General features: G+C 41.2%; 2 protein-coding genes across 4 annotated transcripts; both read right to left on the reverse strand.

Annotated features, from left to right (window-relative positions):
• Positions 1 to 6,512: 6,512 nt before the first annotated feature.
• Positions 6,513 to 12,666, reverse strand: si:dkey-229b18.3 (uncharacterized). Of its 3 annotated transcripts, none has more exons than XM_020931887.2 (8): positions 12,210 to 12,666; positions 11,352 to 11,847; positions 11,141 to 11,211; positions 10,802 to 11,030; positions 8,563 to 10,415; positions 7,979 to 8,191; positions 7,737 to 7,863; positions 6,513 to 7,463 (listed from the first exon to the last, which is right to left on the reverse strand). In XM_020931887.2, the coding sequence occupies exons 2-7, from the start codon at positions 11,683 to 11,685 to the stop codon at positions 7,753 to 7,755; spliced, it is 2,811 nt and encodes a 936-aa protein (XP_020787546.2). In that variant the 5' UTR covers positions 11,686 to 11,847; positions 12,210 to 12,666; the 3' UTR covers positions 6,513 to 7,463; positions 7,737 to 7,752. The 3 variants fall into 3 exon arrangements, with proteins under 3 accessions (XP_020787546.2, XP_020787545.2, XP_055006972.1); XM_020931886.2 differs by having other exon boundaries at positions 12,108 to 12,666; XM_055150997.1 differs by having other exon boundaries at positions 11,352 to 12,666.
• Positions 12,667 to 13,218: 552 nt separating this feature from the next.
• Positions 13,219 to 19,429, reverse strand: chaf1b (chromatin assembly factor 1, subunit B). Its single transcript, XM_020931911.2, has 14 exons — positions 19,353 to 19,429; positions 18,975 to 19,108; positions 18,748 to 18,880; positions 18,554 to 18,674; positions 18,355 to 18,458; positions 18,117 to 18,213; positions 17,953 to 18,037; positions 17,766 to 17,859; positions 17,614 to 17,683; positions 17,338 to 17,429; positions 16,779 to 16,938; positions 16,127 to 16,684; positions 15,234 to 15,322; positions 13,219 to 14,059 (listed from the first exon to the last, which is right to left on the reverse strand). The coding sequence occupies exons 2-14, from the start codon at positions 19,098 to 19,100 to the stop codon at positions 13,965 to 13,967; spliced, it is 1,824 nt and encodes a 607-aa protein (XP_020787570.1). The 5' UTR covers positions 19,101 to 19,108; positions 19,353 to 19,429; the 3' UTR covers positions 13,219 to 13,964.
• Between the last annotated feature and the right edge of the window lie 152 nt (positions 19,430 to 19,581).

Consider the following 19,581-nt stretch of genomic DNA (forward strand, 5'->3'; position numbering starts at 1 on the left):
TGGTGAATGTTATCAGAAAAGTTATAGGGTGCACCTTTAGACTTAGAAATCATGTTGTTAATTTAATAATAAAAGATTTGTGTGGTGGGGGCCTGATTTTGTTCCCATTAGGACAGCAGGCCCTCATGAATTGTGTTTTTTAAATTAGATTTTCGTCCCCACAATGTGATAAATGCCCACCCCCCCACACACACATGTCTGAGGAGGGCACTAAGAATAGCACCGGCCCCGAGTGCTGCCGTTCCTCGCTCCTCACTCCTCGCTCCTCTCCACCTGCCACCATCATACCCATGGTTTTAGTGGCACCAGTATGAAGCAAAAGAATCTCTATTGTCTTATGCACCTTCCCAAGCTGACCCCACCCCTCCCCCTCGCTCCAAATGAGTCACCTGCAGTCGACTGTACACACACGTCACCAAGAGGAGCCCTGGTGTTATTATTGACGAATGAGCAGGAGGCAGAGGAAGGAAGCTTCAGAAGAAGAGTACTAAATAATTTCAAACAGAAGTGGATAGTCAGGTAAAAGTACTGTTACTTCAAAAGGATATTGCTTCAGTTCAAAGAAGTGGTCCAAGGAGTAACAAGGAAAAAACTTATTTGGTACATTAAAAGTGTGTAACTTTTCTGGTGGAGGGTCCATCAAATGCTTGTCTCCATGGAGCTGTTTTTGCTTTGTCTGGAATGTTTCACAGTGTGATAAATCTTTCTGTCTTCATGGAGACCAAACCAGACCAAGCTACAGGTCAGATCTGTGGAGAAGCACAATCAGAATGCCTGTTATTCTAGATATTTTTTGAGCTATAAAACAAATGAATAATTGAATAAATGTAAGGTAGATCTGTTTAATGTCATATTGAGGAACATTCTAAGCAGACCAATGACATATCCATAGAAACAAAAAGGTGACAGACCCCCAACTCAAAAGTTACACAGTGCCCCTTTAAATACTTATATTCTTAAAATATGTACACCACCACATTTGGAAATAAATTAATTAGATCTAAAGAATCTAAAGTGTCCATATTAGGCCATTCCCAGATCTATATTAAAATGTTATTTCCTCATCAAAAACACCCTTGGAGTTGTGTTTTGTTTAATTCACACATGTTTAACACACAAACCCTGCATATTTATGCTGTGTTCTTCTTTCAGTCTAACTTAATCAGTCTAATTTGTTAACTTGAAAACTACCATTTGGTGACATCACAAGGTGGAACAGAGGATTTTGAGCTTTGGAGATGCAGACAGACTAATACTAAAGGGTTACTCAGACATGTATGTATGAATGAAACAAAACTCCAGGTATGTTTTTGATGAGGTAACAACATTACAACACAACTGAAAGCTCACAAGAGTCAATGTGATATTAGACCTTTAACATCATGTTAATATTGACAACACAAAGCTTTTGTCACATAGAACTGAAACTTGAGCAAGAGTAACATCACACTGTCAGGTAAGTCAAATTTTATTAAAAGCAAAACTTAGGAATAATGAAAAATCACACTGTTGCCATAGCAATTAAAAACTCAATATTGAATCTTTTGAAAAGTCAAAAGTTCTCATATTGAAGCGTACAAACAAGAATGTGAAATACATTAAAACAATGCAAAATATACTGCATAAATAAAAATGTTCATGTAAAACTTTATATAAAACATTGTGATCATTTTTCAGAAGGATCAAAACCATTTCCGTGATTATTTATTCATACTGTGGGGTTGTGAACTGCTTTACTTTCATTCTCAGATTTAAATTAAGACAGTACAATATTTGATCTTTTTTCCCCGCATATTATTTTTGAACAACAAAAGACAATTGCCCAGTCACACTCGGAGGCGTGTCTGTGACTTAATTGTGACGTTGGCATGACAACTCCTCCAGGTGACAGGGTGGTACTGCAATGCCCTGGTGGAGGTCTGCGCCCTTTTACTGCTCCTTGTCTTGTGATGTTCTTGTTATCTCCTGTTCATTTTCAATTTTCCTGTTTATTAAACCTCACACAGAATAGATATATAACCAGTATCTATATGCTTTTGTGTGGGCATGTGTGCGGAGAGCCATGGGACTGCCTGGTTACACACACTGCTGTCTGTGGCCTCCTCTTCCCCATGAATACTAATGTGCTCCAAGCCCCAGAGATCAGGCCTGACCCCCTCCCTCTCCCTCCCTCCATCCCTCCCTCCATCCCTCCCTCCCTTTCTCCGCCAGCTTGCCTCCGTGCATCCCTCCATCCTCTCCTCCGCCCTTCTCTTACCTTTCAACTTTTGTCTCCTTTTATCTGCGCAGCCCGATTTTGCCTGCTTTCCTGCCCCCTTCTTTTAGCCATCCCCTCCCCGAGAGTTTTTACCTCATCTAGTTTTCATCATCACCTCTTGGCTAAAAATTCACCTGCTCGTATCCTTGTCCCGTCCCTTCGTTCTTGCAGCGTGCAGCCCTCCTCAAAGGGGGACATGTAAATGAGGTCATGAGCACATCAAGTACATCATTCAGGTAGAAGCTGCGTAGGTGTGTGGCAACTGGCAAAGACGTGACTTCCAGGCCCCCACTCCACACATTTGTGTTCTATTAATGAACTATCGTCTCTGTAAGTGCTGTTCCAATTACATTAAAGGTCCTACATTACACAAAATGGATTCTTGTGAGCTTTAAGCCGTGTTATAATGTTGTTACCTTCTCTAAAATAAACCTTGAGTTGTGTTTTGTTTCAGTCACACATGTTTGAGTAATTATTGAGAAATGAGCCAAATAATTTTATTGTACGTATAGTGTAAAGTGTACAGAGTTTGAAAACACAGTAGAGCACTTCCTGCTTTGCCCCATGACATCACAAGATGGAACACAGAGGGCCTAAATATGCAGGGTTTGTGTTTTAAACGTGTGAATGAAATTAACCACAACTCCAGGTATGCTTTTGATGTGAAAACAACATTATACCAGATCAGAAAACAGCATAATATAAACCCTCACCCCAATACATTTCGACATCCTGAGAATTATTCATGGTCTAATTCATTCAAAATTGTATGCTGTTTCTTGCTTGCTGCTTTATTTCGTATTTTTCTAACCACAAGCCATGACGAAGATGCTGAGCAGGAGTGAAAGGACCAGAAGAGCCATCGCTTCCTTGTGTGTAAATGTGGCAGACACTAGAACACAGAGATTAAAGTTAGAGCTTTGGAAAAAAATAAATCTGCAGTTCAGTTAGCCTACATTTTCACAGATTGGAATTTGCTTTTATTGTAACATTATCAGGGATGTCATTTTGAGCTCTTGGGGAATAAAACTCAGTTGTCTTGATACTAAAATGTCAAACTCGAAAGGAAAAGCCTTGATACTCAATAACAAATTTGATACCATAGTAATTAAAAAAACACTAGACAGTTTCTTTAGTATTACGTTATAGCCTTATACTAGTTTTAAAGCTCTTCAGGAATGTAAAATTTTGTCAGCCTGCATACAAACGAGTATCTAGTTTCACTACAAGTTTTAGTATTGATAGTTTTTGACAGGCATACTTTTGAAACATTAATCCAAGTGACCCATCAAGAAATCCCATAATAAAAACATAAAATGTAAAAAATGCAAAGTTTTTGTTAGGAAAATGTTCAGGGGGTCACTGGAAAAGAGAAGTCCTTTCTTTAATTATTAGCTTCTCAAAGTTAAAAGTACAGTGGTCTTTCACTGGGCCTGAGGGCCACAGGAGACTCCAGGTTGTATGTCTGCACTCTGCACACTGTGGAAAATGTTTTTTAAACAGAGGAGTTATTGAATATTTCATAATAGCCTCTGGTGTCAAATTACTGTCTTTATGTTTTTATATTTAGAACTGTTACAAAATAAATAAGTGAGCATTTACATCAGTTAATCATCACAAATAGGAGTTGAAGTAGGTCTTTTTTAAAATAATAATGACAATGATAAACAAGAAATGTAAAGAATGTTAATACAACTTTTTGCAATCTGTGAACAAAGGATGTTGAGAATAAGAGTTAAATTTGGAAGTATAGGGAAGAAAAAGTGGGAGGAGCAGAGATGGAAGAGTCTCTTTGAAAAGTTCTCCTCTTTTAGAGGAACAGTAGTGAGTTGGTTGTTTCCTTTTTAAAATAAATAACACTAGAGTAGAGTTAACATGTCTGCTCTGATTGTGTATCATAGATTCGTGTGTGTTTGTTTGTTCTGGAGCAGCAGAGGGAATGATGAAATTAGAGAAGAGGAATCCTACAAGAATACACCAGTCTGCATTCCTCCTGATATGGAGCAACAGGCTACTGAGGCTGACCTCATACACTCTTAAGACAATACCAGCCCCTACTGGGGGCAGCACACATAACGTGGGACGTGTAGGGAAGGTTAGGCGCACATAATGTTAGTTTACGACCTCCACTAGACAGACATGCACGCTGCTGGCGCATTCAGATACGCAGAGATAAGACCGTCCACACAGTTCACACTGCAGGACCACTTCAGGTTTCATCATCTTTCCTTTTTGGCTTTCTTTCTCTTGAGAGAAGCAGGGAGGGAGGCAGGGGTGTCTTATTCCCTCTCTTTTGTTGCCGCTGCCGGGGAGAGTGAGCGCATATCCATACAGACTGCTGCCCCGGTCCCATTCACACCCACAGCCACATAGATACAGCATCAAAGCGCCGACAACGTAGAAGGATTACTTGAGCCACACACACGCACGCACACACTCTCCCTGGCTCCTCGACCCGGGGCTCTGTGTTCCTCTGGTGGTTACGCGCACCCCCCTCTCGTTTCTGCACACTTGGTACGGTCCAAGCATTCCTGCCAAGTAGCTTTCACACATGGAGGGGAAGCTTGTCTCGAGCAATTGCTGACAAGCTCCAAACAAGACAGCCACCCCTTTCTCCCCTCTCGCCCCGGCCGTCTCATTCTCGCAGCCTGGGCCCGGAGTGTGTACCTTCGCCGCACATCCTCTCCCCCCTGCGCGCTCCCCGTTTCCCCCACTGTCCGCTCCTTCTCACCCCTACGCCCCCCTTTCCTCTCTCCCCTTGCCTCTGAGAATGTGGGGGCCCCTCAGCATAAATTGTCAGCTGTTCCTGGGCGTACTCTCCATGGCTCCCTAAACACACATAAGCCCACATATGCAGTTGCTGGTGGGACAAGGGTAACCCAAGTAAGCCCTGTTGGTTACGAGTCTGAAAAAGTATACCAAGGCTCCCGAAAACTGCTGCAGTGTGAAAAGCGCTGATGGTTGAACTCTATAATAAGCCTGCAACAGATACTGGGGCCTAATGGTATTGTGGGGTAACATCAATACTTTCTAATTACTCCAAACTCCCTCGCAGACACGAATGGTACTTTTGTGCGTTATTGTGTCTCACTCACACCATTTCATTATAGACTGGATGCAGTTCAAAGTAACTCGAACAGGAGGTCAGTGAAACATGACCTTGTGATCTCTACAACTGTAATTATTACCTCCGAACCATTTTAACACAATCATGACTAACGCTTGTCTCGCGTAAAAGAAATATTTAAATATGCAGAGATACTCCACCAGAGATACTACTCCATTTCTGTCTCCACCAGTGTTTGTTTGGAGTGGTTCATAGGTAAGGCTTGATGTGACTGGGCCTGGAACCATTTTGCATTCATTGTTATAGAACACCTATGGCCATCTGTAAGTGAAGCCTGCCATCTAGTGTCCGTTTTACGCACATCTTTCCTCTTAATTTTCATCTTAGATATGCGTGACATCATATCTAAAATGATTATGAAAGAGGGCAGGCATATTGTATTATTGCATTATTGTAGAATTTTCCATATAACTTCAGATTACTCTTGTTTTGACCTGTTTTATGGCTGATGTTTTCTGCTTTTAGACTTAGAGAAACTTCAGTGCCTTCTCTGTCAATACAATAGTCAAAAGGATGTTCCATTATTCAATCATAAACTACATCATCAGTAACACTATTCATGGATGTAACAGAAACTCTGGACCCCAAAGCCTATTGCTGTGTGCTGTATGATAAATTCCCATTCGCAGCCTTTTGGAGGACCTCTTTCCTTCATTGTGCTCTGGGTAAAAGATCACCGTTTACAGTTCAACACTCTTGCAAGCCATACTTTAATTATGACGTTTTTGCCCCCAATCCCCAATCGCTAATAAATATTTATAATAAAGATTCAACATTTTCAGTTTATATTTCAAATTGAAAGCACGCAGTATTTACAAATAAAGCATTCAAAAGGCTTATCCCAATAACACTCAACTAATTATAAACTGTGCAACTTCACACTAATCCCAGGTCAACATTGTTATTTGTGTTTCTGACTGGTAAAGTAATGGTTAAAATAAAGATTCCACAGCTAAAGGTGCCGTCAGCCTGCCTGTAATGATAATTTCTCACTAAATTATACTAAGAACGAGATGAAAGATTCTAATCCACCAACAGAGATTATGAAATACTTTGTGGTAATCTTGAGATCATATACATTAAAGTGTGTTCAATATACTTATGAACGATTACAATAAAAGAGGCATGTAAAAGGTAAAGTTTTATTATATTTTAACAGATAGCAGGAGTAAGATAATTTTTCTAAAATCATTTTGTCAAAAACATCTCTTTATGTGCACACATTGCATTTATTCAGTAGAAGGGGAATCTGAGGCAGAAGCGCCCCAACTTTGATTAAAGTGAATAGGGAGAACTTTATGCCATCTGTAAGGACACTAGATTAATATGTATTTCAGAAATTCATAATTAAAAATGAGATATAGTTCCCTTTAAAAAATTGGCAGTCTTGGAAAAAGACAATGGTCTAAAATGGTCTACAAATTACACATGCAGTGTTACCATGCCAGCTCCACTCCACAAATCCACCTAAACAAAAAGTCTTTTGGCTCTAGCAGTTCAAAATGAAGGAAAGGGTTGGAATAATTTAAAAAGGAGCACACCAAAAGGACAGAGACTTAAACACGCCAAGAACAGACTCAAATCTAACTATTCCTCTGATTTCAAGTATACCCACCCATCTTTGCATCACTTCAAGTATACACACCCTGACACACAGCCTTCAGTTCATTACCACTTCTTAGGTTTACAACAGAAGCTATGACGTAAGTGCACTCAAAGTTCATCTAAACATATAAAAATAATAACAATAAGTAGCTGTAATAGTTATAACAATCACTTTACATTAAATTCTATACACAACCAATGAGGTTGTATCACCGTGGCAACTCATCCCAACCCCCTGAGTGTAAAGTTCAAGTTTAACCTTCTGACGCTACGGAAATGCAAACTACAGCAACCGTTGTTTGGTTATTTAAATAACATTAGGGATCATTGACAGCAGCAATGATTAAAATACAGGTTAGATTATGTCTTTCCACAGACCATTGTGCTTGTGGGACAGATGCATTATGTACATGCAGCAGGTCCATCCAGTGCCTTCCCCTCCACACTGTAGTCCAGTGTCACCCCGTCTTCAACCTGAAATACAGAAAAATAATGGAAAACAGACACTCAAAAGGTTTGTTAAGATAACAAGTTACTTATACAAATCTATGTTTGTTAACAAATTGTTTTATTGATTATTATTATCATCACATTATTCATTCATTCCACACTGTTGTTCGTAAGATACTATTGTAGCCACAGTTGCCCTGGGGCAGACTGATGTTATCGAGGCTGTCAATCTGTGCCCTCTGCCCCTCCGACCAACACACACTCACACACCACAGAATGTGAAATGCCATTATTTACCTTCAGCAGGTTTGAATCAGCCACAGGAACCAGCAGCTATGCAGCTCCGGCACTTGTACAGTTTGGGGTCATGAGTGCGGATGTGGTTTCGGACGTTTCTCAGTCTAAAGAACGTCTTACTGCAGAGCTACACAACACAGAGCACAGGGCTTAGGTGCAGACAATATCCATTCAAATGGATACAATTCACATAATTCTGAAAGCCCGTTTTCCCCCATTGTAAAAACAGGAACAGTTCTTACCGGACATGGCCAGTGCTTGCCTTCAATGTGCCTGAGTCGGTGAGTCATGAGCGCGTCACAGTCCCTGTAGGAGGAAGGGCACTGGGGGCACACATGGGCAGACTTTGGGGCTTTGGGGGCTTGGCTACGTGGCCCTCGAAGCTGCTTTAGTCTGGCTCTGTGCACAGAGTCCAATATGACGCAGTTCCTTCTGCTCAACGTCACATTGCCTTTCTGTCACAGACAAACAAAAGCAGAATTATTTATTAAAAGTTCAATAAAAAATAGCCATTTGGCTTTTGCACAATACATTATTGCTGCCCTTAGTCAAAAACCCCTATATTTGTATATTTTTCACAGCAAGACTAGTGCCTACTACTACCAATTTTGCACAAATGTTCTCCCTCCAAATCCTTGCCCAATCTTTATTCCCTCAGATTTAACTTTAATTTGTTCTACAAACAGGTTTCTGAAAAGAAACAGATTTATAGTTAAAGGTTTTTAAGTTTGAAATCATAGCAGTGACAAACGTGAGAAACACATTAATTATCTCAAATCTGCCAATTGTGCTTCACTCCATTATGCTTACCCAAAACTGAACCCACCTTTGAGATGTTGAGTGTGACCTTTGGCACAGCAGATGCAGGCAGTTTGTGCACTTTTCTTGCATTTGCTCGGTCTCGCTGGTTTGTCCTCCTCTCCACTCTCTCTCTCTTCACTGTGGATGCTGGTGGGGGTGCTCTGGCTCTCAGAGCTCTATGGGACTCCTCTCCTCTGAACCGAGCCACTGAGCGGGTGAGGCAGATGTCCACGCTCTCCTCCTCCTTCTTCAGTCCCATCGGTCCCCCTGGAGACCGGCAGAAACTGAACAGAAAGCCAGAGTCTAGCAGTTTGATGGGGGGCTTGCTTTGGCGTTTGCCAAGGTCCGGAGAAGGAGGATCACAGAACTGGCCCACTGGGATGGGTTCTGCTGGCTCCTCCTTAATTACTTTATACAGTGCATGATTGTAGATGGAAGTGGGTGTATTCTCAGGCATTCGTCCACCAGCTTCATTATTCTTGACTTCATCTATAGCTTTACCGTTTGTCTTTGGCCCTCTAGTGGATTCCTGTCTAAGCTTCGTCTTCTGTGAGGGCCGACTGCTGTTGTAGCGAGGCGTTCTGACAGCATCTGCCCCCTTACATTTGGCTTGTGTCCTCTGTGAAGGCGGGGTAGTATGAGACACACCTGAGATGGAGTATTCTGCTGGTTCTGGTTTGATCCTGACTGAATGTTTGGCTGTTATTTTAGGGGTGTTATGTCTCAGTGGCCTTTGAGAGCGCAGATGTGTCCCCTCACCTTTCCTGACCAGCTCCCTCAGCTCCCGCATTCCACAGGAGAGCCTCGAAGGGGGCTGGAATACATCAGGTACTACTCCTTTACTCCGCATGCTCCTGTCACTGGGGGGAACACGCCGTGGGGGGCCTTTTGTTTTCTTGACATTCATTTCACGTGCTGTGATTTGACTAGCAGACATGCTCTTCCCTGTTTTACGGAGGAGGTGAACATTAACCGGGTTACAGAGAGGAAGTGCCAGTGTCACACCCTTATAAGGTAGTACTGGTGTTGAGATACGGGGTTTCCTTCTTTTGGTTAGTGAATAATTGTTGGCTTTCAGTTTCCTTAGCCTTTTCTTTTGTCTCCATCCAACCAGATCTTCTGGTCTGGGCAGGAGAGCAGTCCTCTGTAGCCCCAGAACATGCATCAGTTGGTACTTCTCTTGTGCTCGTTCGTAATCCTCCTCATCTTCTCCGACATCAGGGGCCTCCTGCTTCACTCTCACTGGGCTGCAGACAGCACTAGGCTTAGTTCTAGAAGAGCTTGAGCGCTGAGGGCTTGAGTGAGTTTTCTTGTATCGCGAAGAGCTGTCAGACTGTGGCAGCAGCCTCTGAAGCTCTTTAGCAGCTCCTGGAGTGGACCGGAGAAGACGAGTGTGTGGAGGAGACACTGGTGAATAAGTTGGCTTCTTTGACGAAGGGGACTTAAAGTCCATAAGTTTCATTCTTGGAGATGTACTCAAAGGGAGGCCATTATGGCCTTGGCGTTTTGGGGTTTGACGTAAAATGCGCCTTGGACTGATTTCTGTTGACTCGTCTGATGCCTCCAGTGTCAGAGAGAAGCTGTCATCCAGGCTGTCATGGAAACCAAAGCCTCTTTTTCTCCGGCCCTCTCGAAGCAAGAAGTTCTGCTCTTGACAGGGACTGCCAAAGGTCAGGTTTCTACATGGACGGAGGGGGGTGTGGTGTATGAAAGGTGGCCGTTCCTGTTCTTTCATGAGGGCACTGCAGGCCTCCACTGCAGGCCACATGCCCAAGTGACGAGCCAGTGTGACCACCTCAGGGAGATCCTCCTTTCGAACAGATAGGGTGGAGGAGTATGAGAACTCCAGCAGTGACACAAGGCTGTCCTCACTGAAACCTGAACAAAAGAACAGTGTTTCATTAGACATGCAAAATCACTGCCACCAATTAGATCAAAGCAATGATGAACTTAATATCTGAGGCAAAAGAAATCACAGGTTTTAGAGCAAAGAGGGAAAACGAATGCTCTAGCATAGACTGGTTCAATATTACCATACACAGCGACTATGACTGTTGACTGTGGGATGTCTTTGTTCTTTCTCTTTGATATTAAAATAAACTAAAAATAAAGATAAAACTGAAATGAATGCCTCATTCTATAGATATGAAATCGGAACTATGGACCATAGTTAATATTTACTTGACATGAATATTTTGTGTTAATCTGAAACTAAACTGATCTCAAACTGACTTAAGTGAGTAATGCAAGTGCCAATGTGTTACCAGTCAGATCTACGTCAGCTTTGGTACTGGAATCCATCTCGTTGAAAATTTCCTGGAAGTGGTCACTGACAGCTGCTAGAACTGCTCTGTGTGCAGAGTAAGAGCGGCCGCTGGTGCGCAGAGTGATGTCACAGAAGAGTCCAGCGTCCCTCTGACTCTTCAGCCTGCTCAGCAGCTCACTGCTGTATGACGCCATGGTTTTGGTGACACGTGTTCTGCTCTCCAGTCCCTAATAGGCAATGACAGAGTAGAGCATACGTTACATATTATGACACGCAGACAGTAAAATGGTGAATCAAAAAGTATTATTTTTATTAAATGAACCAATTTTGTGCTTACATGTTTCTTGTTGCACTGCCTTTTGCATTCGGGGCAGTTTAGGACAAAGTCTTTGATGTGAAAATACATCCCTGTGAAATACAGCACAGTATTTAGGATATTTACTAGGAGTTTGTGTTCGTGTCAGTTCACAAAACTAGATCTGGATTATCTGGGCTATATGAATATGCAGCCTCTTAGAAAGTCAGCTGAACACAAGTGATGCTCTTACCATCCCACCAGTAGTTATCAGCCACACTTTTGTAAGTGTCCTCCAAGGAGAGGTGGCGCTGGTCTGGACGTCGCCGGTGAAACGTGCCAATGGCTTCTTGTCGCCGGTCTTCATCCAATACCTCTCGGTAATTTATAAATCCTCTCTCAAGTTTTTTGCGGTACAGCAGTCCATCAATTACTTCAAAGTGTGGCAGCAAACGCGCCGCGCGCCCACGCCCTTCCGAGTTTTCGGATGCCTCCATCTCCCGGTCCGTGTCTGACCAGGATTTGGACGGACAAAACCTCTCCGTGTGCGCGTACTGAGCGTTGCTATGGGTGCAGTCACCAGCCATTTGCAAAGCGCTTGATTTAGACTAAAATACAGTCAATTCACCTATATAGGAGCGAGTCTCTCTCGAGCAGCAGTAATTGACACCTTCAGATTAGTGGGACCCTTGCAGCAGGGAGCACCCCACCAAAACTTTGTGCACCATTCTGAAACAAAGTCCACGTGCCTGCAATGACAGGACGCAACAGATTACACACCTAACAACAATTTGCATTATACATTGTTTAGTAGTCCAACTAATGTACTATTAAAAGGCCATTGAGTTAGTGTCCTTCCATATTATCACTTATATTTCAGTGTTGACGCTTGTCGTTATGGCCATCGTAAACAATCAAATTGCTACATCTCTTTACGCAGGCCTACACTGGACACTGTCAAAGCATCATTTCGAAACCGCTGTACTTCAATGTCAAAACTCATACACACCAAGTTTTCAGAAGGCCTTTTGGAACATGATGTGGTAATTTAGTGGTTATTGTCCTTTAGAATATTTATGTATGTCCAGCCAAGTGTAGATAATAAATTCACCCAGGGAAATATCGCGCCAACAGCCAAGGGACAAGAAAGTCACTAGTTTCGCTGCGCTAAGGCTCCAGCGCTCCTCTCTCAAAGGTAGCCCATTTCCCATCTATTTCAGGACTCGGGAGTGGTCTCCAACGCTGGCTGGCGGTGAACAGATTTACCCCTGGCTTTAACTTGAGATTTCTTTTGCCCAACTCGGGTCGGAAGCAACATGATGACGCAGCTCTCAGCTCAGCATCGCCGCTTGAAACGACCTAAAAGCGAGGTTGTCTCCGCGATATGCACTCATGTTTCAGATCGCCCCGGGGCCGCCTCCAAAGCGGGCCAAATATCGCATCATAGACACTCGACGTGGATCGTGACACTCACGATGACAAAAATCCAGTCTGTGTGACAAATAATCCAAAAATTTAAACTCGTAACCTTCTGTTTGTTGCTAATCGTCAGCCTAACCAATCCACCTAATCCCCGCCTCTGAACAAAAGCGATTAGTTAGAGCTTTAAAGAACTTCCGCTTTCTGGAATCTGATTGGCCAATAGAGCTGTCAATCACGTAAGTTTGCGCCTACTTATATCAAGGTAGGTTGACTAAGCTGTACTAGTATCTTCTTCACTTGCTGCCTTCCAGTTTATGCTTGTATGCTTGCTGCACAGCGAAGTTGACGTAATACACATAATTTATATTTACTAAAATACATTATGCCATCCGAAAACACATTAATGTAATTTAAGATTGATTATAGCTTGTTCATTAACGTGGAAATGGGAATAAATGCAATTAAATACAGTACATTCACCTGTAGACTGATCCTGAGGCTTTACGTGGTAATTTTGATTTTATTGTAACATTATATTTATGTTAACATCGTGTAACTTGTTATGCCACTTGTTTTTTGACTGCCCTCTTACACACAGCACTGTCTCTACAGCATGGTAAGATGTTCTTTATCCAACATTTCCTGTAAATAACTAAAGCATGTCATCTACAGTATGTAATTTATAAAAACACCCCCAATCACAAGTATTTTTCTTTATTATGCCATTTTCAGCAAATTTCTATCCATATTCAAAGCTTCATACAATACTTTTTCTTAATAAAATGCATCAATTGTGTATTCAAATACAACTGTGGTTACAAAAACAAATTAATCCATAAAAGAGCAATATAAAAGATACAATATGATTATAGTTTAACAGTGACAGAAATTAACTGAAACATGTACCGAGAATATGTATTCTGAATACCAACTGCATTACGGTAGTTAATTTTCATTTAATAGTATACAGAATACGGTAACTTTTCTAAAATCAAAAGGTATACATTACGGTAGTATATGATCATGTAATTTAGGCTGCACGTAATCTGTGAGATAACAGACAACTCTGCTCTTGTGGTGACTGCCTGTCATTTTTCCATCTCCAGTGAGTGATATCAAATGCTTAAATCCTGTTTTTAATACTATATGTCGCCTCTTTACACTATAATTTAAATTAATCTTGAAGTAAAAGTATTCAGACTATAGTACTCTGATTGAACCATGTATTGGAATACGTTAAAAAATACATTTTAATGTAGGTATTCAGTATTCTGTAACTAAATAAAAGTATTTTTCCCATCACTGTAGTTTAATAATCAAAAGGTTACAAAAACAGAGACCCTACATCACAGAAATATTATAACCACCTGCAAACAAGTGAGCTTGTTGTTTTAGCGATACTGTCTATGGGGCTTCTCATTGACACCTTCAGAGATATTTTCGTCTAGCTGCTACTCTTCTCTGCAGATTCACCGTCAGTCTTCGGTCTTTTGGACTCTGGAGGCAGGCACACTGGATCTGATGGGGGAGAGGGCCGTTCTACAAAAATATAAACAAGTGTGTTTAATTAATGGGCCTTGTGGTTCAATTAAATTATGTATTTTCTCACCAACATTTAACATTCATAAAAGGTTCCTAAATCAAAGTGTGTAGAAAGAAATCAGAGCTGTTAATGGTGTTTATTGAGTGTGACTTGTGACGTGTTTCTTTTTTAAAATGTGTAAAGTACTATTGCACAAGACAAGTTTCCCCAATGGGGCAATCAGGTATATTGTATTGTATTATATTGCATTGTAATGCAGGCTGTTAGGCCAACACCTCCTGTACATTTCCATGTTTAAAAGCTACACTCACTTTTCCAGTGGGAAGGTCGCCATTTGTTTGACACCATGGAGAAGTTACTGCTTTGCAATAAGAATGTTACACAATATGACATTAAAGAGCATATGTCATGGCTTCATGCTTTTCTGTTACGTGGAAAGGCAATCCTGCCTCAAAGTACATTTGTCTTAATGTATTTTTGAGCAATGAAAACTCCTGTAAAGGAGTAAATGCTAGACATATTTGTTTAATGCCATACTGGGGATAAAGCCATATAATCTCAATGAAAATAAGATGGTAGCATACCTCCACCAGAAACGAAGCACTGAGCACCAAACTTTTGTCTGTTTTGTTTCATTAGGTGAACACATCAAACTCAGAGTATGTATACATGTATTCAAGTCTGAAGAGAATCAGTCTTTGTCTAAACAGACATAGCACCCTGTACAGGTACTACCAGTTTTGGGAACCGTGTTTTTTTTTTTTTTTTTTATTTTATACGTTTATTTTATTAAGGAAAACCCCTTGAGGTTAGTCACCTCGTTTTCGAGGGGGATTTAAGGGACCCCTCCACAACCCCACAAAAACAAGTGCTCTTGACTCTGAGCCCTGTCACTGGGTGTAGTTTTATGTCATACCCAGGATGTACACTCTCTAGTTTTTAGAGATAATATCAGATAATCGAACCTTTATTAGACTATCAGGATGATATTTATGCTTTTCAATTGTACAGGAGTACAAGACATCTTCCTCAAATGTGGATATTAGGTTATTAGGATATTACCAATTGCCTTTGTCCAAATATAATCACAAAACTTGTCAAAATGATCAGCATATTAAATATATTCAAGTATATTTGCAGTCTGAACATCCATCATATTCACAAACTGACCATGTTTAGCCTTCTCTGTGGATGAGGGTGTTGTGAAGAGTGAGCTGGCTGCTGGTGATCGAGTTGCAACTGGAGTCAGAGACACCCGCCTAAAACACGGAACACATAGAACAACAACAATACAATTCTGTACATTATTTTTTGTGTCAAGGTTGTATTCATACATTCACAGCAGTCTCACAAACTTAGGATTTTTTTTTTATACATAACGCTAAGACACTAATGTTGTCATTAGTGTATACCTGATGGGGGTCCAAAGAACCTCTCACATCAAACTAAACTCCATAGAGTTAACATTGGCCAGAACAATTAAAACTTCATAAAAATCTCATTCATGCATCCTTGACTAATCTATTTCATTGACAGAATAATCAATATAATCAACAATTCTACCAAAAAATCCTTTTTTAACAAAGCTCTTTCACAGAAGTTGTAATTTATATGAAGGTGGCTTGAATATCCCAATTTGATGAATTTATGTTTTTGTTTTTTTTACTGATGCATTGTTATTATGAAAATAGCATAAAATGCAGAAGTAGGACAATATCATTACATTGTTTTGTTCGTAAATAAGGAGAAAGTGGTGTGTACAGAGTTAACACAGAGTTTACAGCCTCTCCAGTCTGACAGGTTATGGCAGGGCAGATTAGGGAAGAAAAACAATTATTCATAAATTCTCACCATGTCCTATCATTTTATCTGCTTTGTTTCATTTGACAGTCTCTTGATGACTCATTGGCGCCATATCAATATTATTACTATATCGTCATTGGTGACTTTACCATGTTTCAATATTGGTTTTGGTACTGACCAAGAAATATAAGAGCAATTTTTGTTGAGTTATTCCTTTGATCAAATATACATTGCAATTAAGTGATGACTGTAAAACAAACCTGGGGGTAGGTCCCTTTGGGGTGGTTCTTCCTTTTGGAGTAGTGCATCCCGATGTGTTGGTGCTGTTGAGCACTTTGGGGGTGGATGGAGTTAGAGGGGCAATCCGAGGTTGAGCAGCAGAAGAGCTGGAGGGTGTGAGGGGAGCTGTGTGTGGCTGAGGAGTGGAAGGAGAACTAGCACTGGGGCTCTGAGGGGCAGATTTAGGGTTAGTGGGTTTTCCCCAGCCCTCAAGAGTATTAAGGGTGATTCTGCGTGGCTGAGGTTTGGATTTGGCACTTGAGATCTTCTTTTCCTCTGGTGTAGCTGTGGAAGCTGATGGGAGAGCAGAGGGGTCTTTACCAGTGCTCGGTGGGACTGGGACTGTTGGTTGAGAACCAGGAGATGAGGTTTTGTTCCCTAAACTTTTCTTCCCTTTCTTTTCAGCTCCACTGACAGGAGTAAAGAGCTCTAGAGGAGGAGGCTCCTTCAGAGCAGTTCCCAACTCTCCAGGAGCGAAGGATAGAAAAGAGCAGTAACCGTCTGTAGAAGACACAGCCAGGAAGGACCCATCCTGTGACCTGAGACAAATGAAAACAAGTTACAGCCACAGACCCAGAAAAGACAAATGCAATTTATATTAGATAATATAAATTATCATTTTGCAGTCCTTACCATGTTAGATCACTGAGTGTGTGATAGTGGATGTTGGAGACTAAACCAAAAGGAAGGGTCTGTTGTGTATCATAAAGAAAGATGGAGTCTTCAGATGCAACAGCAAAAACCATCCGATACGGCAACTGGAACACATTTGGAAGAGTCTCCACAGATCCATCTAACAACATACAGGAGGTTATTTGCATTAAACATAAACATTAGTTAAAAGAAAAAAACTTAAAAGCCAAATAAAAATATAATTATAATGCATCAGATTAAATAGCTTTTAGACACTCAGATGCATGACAGAGTATTATTCATTCATTCCATACCGGGTGGTGGTAAACTACTATTGTAGCCACAGCTGCCCTGGGGCAGAAGTGAGGCTATCAATCTGTGCCATCAGCCCCTCTGAGCACCACCACCACTCACGCACACACCACTTTCATACTAGGCAATGTGGGTGAAGTGCCTTGCCTGAGGACCCAATGACAGTGTTTGCCACTGGTGCTCGACTGTGGCACCTGATTTGACGGGATCCGGCTTTGACAAGCTGGTCTGGTCACGCAATACTTGCCTTCTGTTTTCTTGGTCCTCAATTCAAAGTACACAGGGCAGCAGCGCACAGCCAGTGTAGCCTTTGATGGGCATGGGAGGTGAGCCACAGGCCTGAAGATTTACAAGTATTATTACTATACTGAGTGAGACATACATTCAATAGTTTTATGTAAATAAAAATCACACAAACAGTACCACATAATTCATTACATAAAACATTTGCACACAACAGGGAATAATTTAAGTGACTTCAAAACATAAATACTTTTCTCTTTAATTTTGGACAAAAACTTACCTTTTGAGGCCTTTTCTAGAAAATATGTAAGTGGTATTTATAATGCTTTCTCCAGATTCGACACAGCCAGCTGAAATAAAAAAATATATATATATTTTACCACGTTGTCTATAAAGGAACCCTATCTTTGATTTTTTTGTAGGGGTATGAACCTGGGGCAAACAGGAAAGACCCATCAGGTGAAAATGAAAGGCGCCGAAAAAATGACCTCATACTGTCATCGTGGAACATTCGGAAAGGTTTAGACTGCAAGAATATGGAGAGAAGTGAAAACTACTACAGTGCTAATAACTGGAAATCAAACTGGTAACTATGACAAGTCTAATAAGGTGTACTTACATCCGCCTCTGGAACAGGCCCAGGGCTCAGTTTACTTATACAGAATGCTTTCTTCTTAGTGTGGGTACTGTACACACGCATGACTCTGCAGTTACACAACATAACAATGAGTCATCAAGCCATGAGACAACTTAAGAGACTTTAAACTCCTGACTATACTGTACCTATCACAGCTCAGTGTGGCCACATACTGCCCCAGTGGGTCCCAGGCCACTCCTTGGACATAACTCTTATGGTCATTTAAAATGCAGAGCTTTTGGCCTATACAAATAAAAATATAGTTTTATAAATTAACAGCAGTCATCAACATTCAACTGAAGCTCATGTGTGACCAAAATGATACAGCCAAGATAAGATATAACATTAAAACTTGTAAGCAGGTAATAATTATTGGGGGCCAACCTTTGTTAATATCCCACATGATGGCAGTGTTGTCCACAGACCCGGAGACCATCAGGTTTCCATCTCTGGCCCAACATATGTCATATACGTCTTCTATGTGTCCTCTATTCACAGAAAAAAAAAAAAAAACATTTAGAATAGTTACTTTATGCTTTGATAGTTGTAGATGCATTCAACTGTTTATTTTTATTTTTTTTACCTGAGCGTTTTCACCACAGACCAGCTCTCCTTGTTGAGTTGAGCCTCCTCATTGTCCTGGAACACAGGAGCGTGCTCAGGCTCCTTACTGTCATTCAGCTTCCACAGAAGAATGGCAGCATCTGGGAGACAAAAATGATGCACTTTACACGATAAATTATGTTTGGTGTGAACCTTTTAAAAAAAAAAACTCACCATCGCCTCCTGAAGCAAGCAGCTCTCCAGTGGGACTGAATCGAACCACATTCACAGCTTTTGTGTGCCTGGACAAATTTGACAGAAAGTCCACAACAGCTTTTCCATCGGGCCCCAGGTCTACTCTCCACAACTGCAACAGCCCCGGAAAAGTGCACATGTCATTCCCTTAAAGAACGCGGGTTAAGACAAATCTCTCCATGGAGACATATTAAAAAAGCACCCACTCTGACGGTGGTGTCCACTCCAGCCGTGGCCAGTCGGTGCGTGCGTCCATCGGAGCTATGCTGAAAGTCCAGGCTGTAGACCGGCTCTTTGTTGTGCCAAGCGATCTCACAAGTAACCACCTTCATTTTTTTAACTTCAAATGGAACAGTCGTGTGTTATTTTATTAGAACATGTTACTACTACGTCCACAAAACATTTTAGGCAGAGGGGCTGCAGCAGGAGCGGCTACAGCCTCTAATAACAAGACCGAAATGCATTTTACAAACACTTAATTTGTTATGTCGTCTACGAACGCGTTACAATGGCCTACAGAATCAAAAGGTCTATTATTGCGAAGTGTTAAGATTTAAATACACTTTAAATACACGTATATTTACCTCTTCCCGCTTGTGCACAGCTACCAATTTCCCGCGTACTGCTCCATGTACTGTTCAGTCAAACATCCGGTTTAGAGAACACGTGTGATTGGTCAAAAATACGGAAAAGGTGGGACTTTGTGAGGATGCGAAATCATTTTAAGTAACTAAACATTAAATACTTTGTAACTACTGTCTTTCCTTTCCAGTTCCCCCTAAAGTAAAAGAGACATAATAATTTTTTTTAAAT

The sequence above is a fragment of the Boleophthalmus pectinirostris genome, unplaced genomic scaffold (genome assembly GCF_026225935.1).
Source record: "Boleophthalmus pectinirostris isolate CB_2022bp ecotype Guang Dong unplaced genomic scaffold, ASM2622593v1 HiC_scaffold_1, whole genome shotgun sequence".
Taxonomy (NCBI): domain Eukaryota; kingdom Metazoa; phylum Chordata; class Actinopteri; order Gobiiformes; family Gobiidae; genus Boleophthalmus; species Boleophthalmus pectinirostris.

Excerpts from the sequence above, each read along its gene's own strand:
- si:dkey-229b18.3 (XM_020931887.2), bottom strand. The coding sequence starts at position 11,685 with ATGGCTGGTGACTGCACCCATAGCAACGCTCAGTACGCGCACACGGAG. Across the intron at positions 11,031-11,140 it reads GGCAGTGCAACAAGAAACAT|GGACTGGAGAGCAGAACACG; the intron begins GTAAGCACAAAA and ends ATTGCCTATTAG. Across the intron at positions 8,192-8,562 it reads TCACACTCAACATCTCAAAG|AAAGGCAATGTGACGTTGAG; the intron begins GTGGGTTCAGTT and ends TGTCTGTGACAG.
- chaf1b (XM_020931911.2), bottom strand. The coding sequence starts at position 19,100 with ATGAAGGTGGTTACTTGTGAGATCGCTTGGCACAACAAAGAGCCGGTC. Across the intron at positions 18,214-18,354 it reads CATGTGGGATATTAACAAAG|GCCAAAAGCTCTGCATTTTA; the intron begins GTTGGCCCCCAA and ends TTATTTGTATAG. Across the intron at positions 15,323-16,126 it reads CCAAAGGGACCTACCCCCAG|GCGGGTGTCTCTGACTCCAG; the intron begins GTTTGTTTTACA and ends TCCGTGTTTTAG.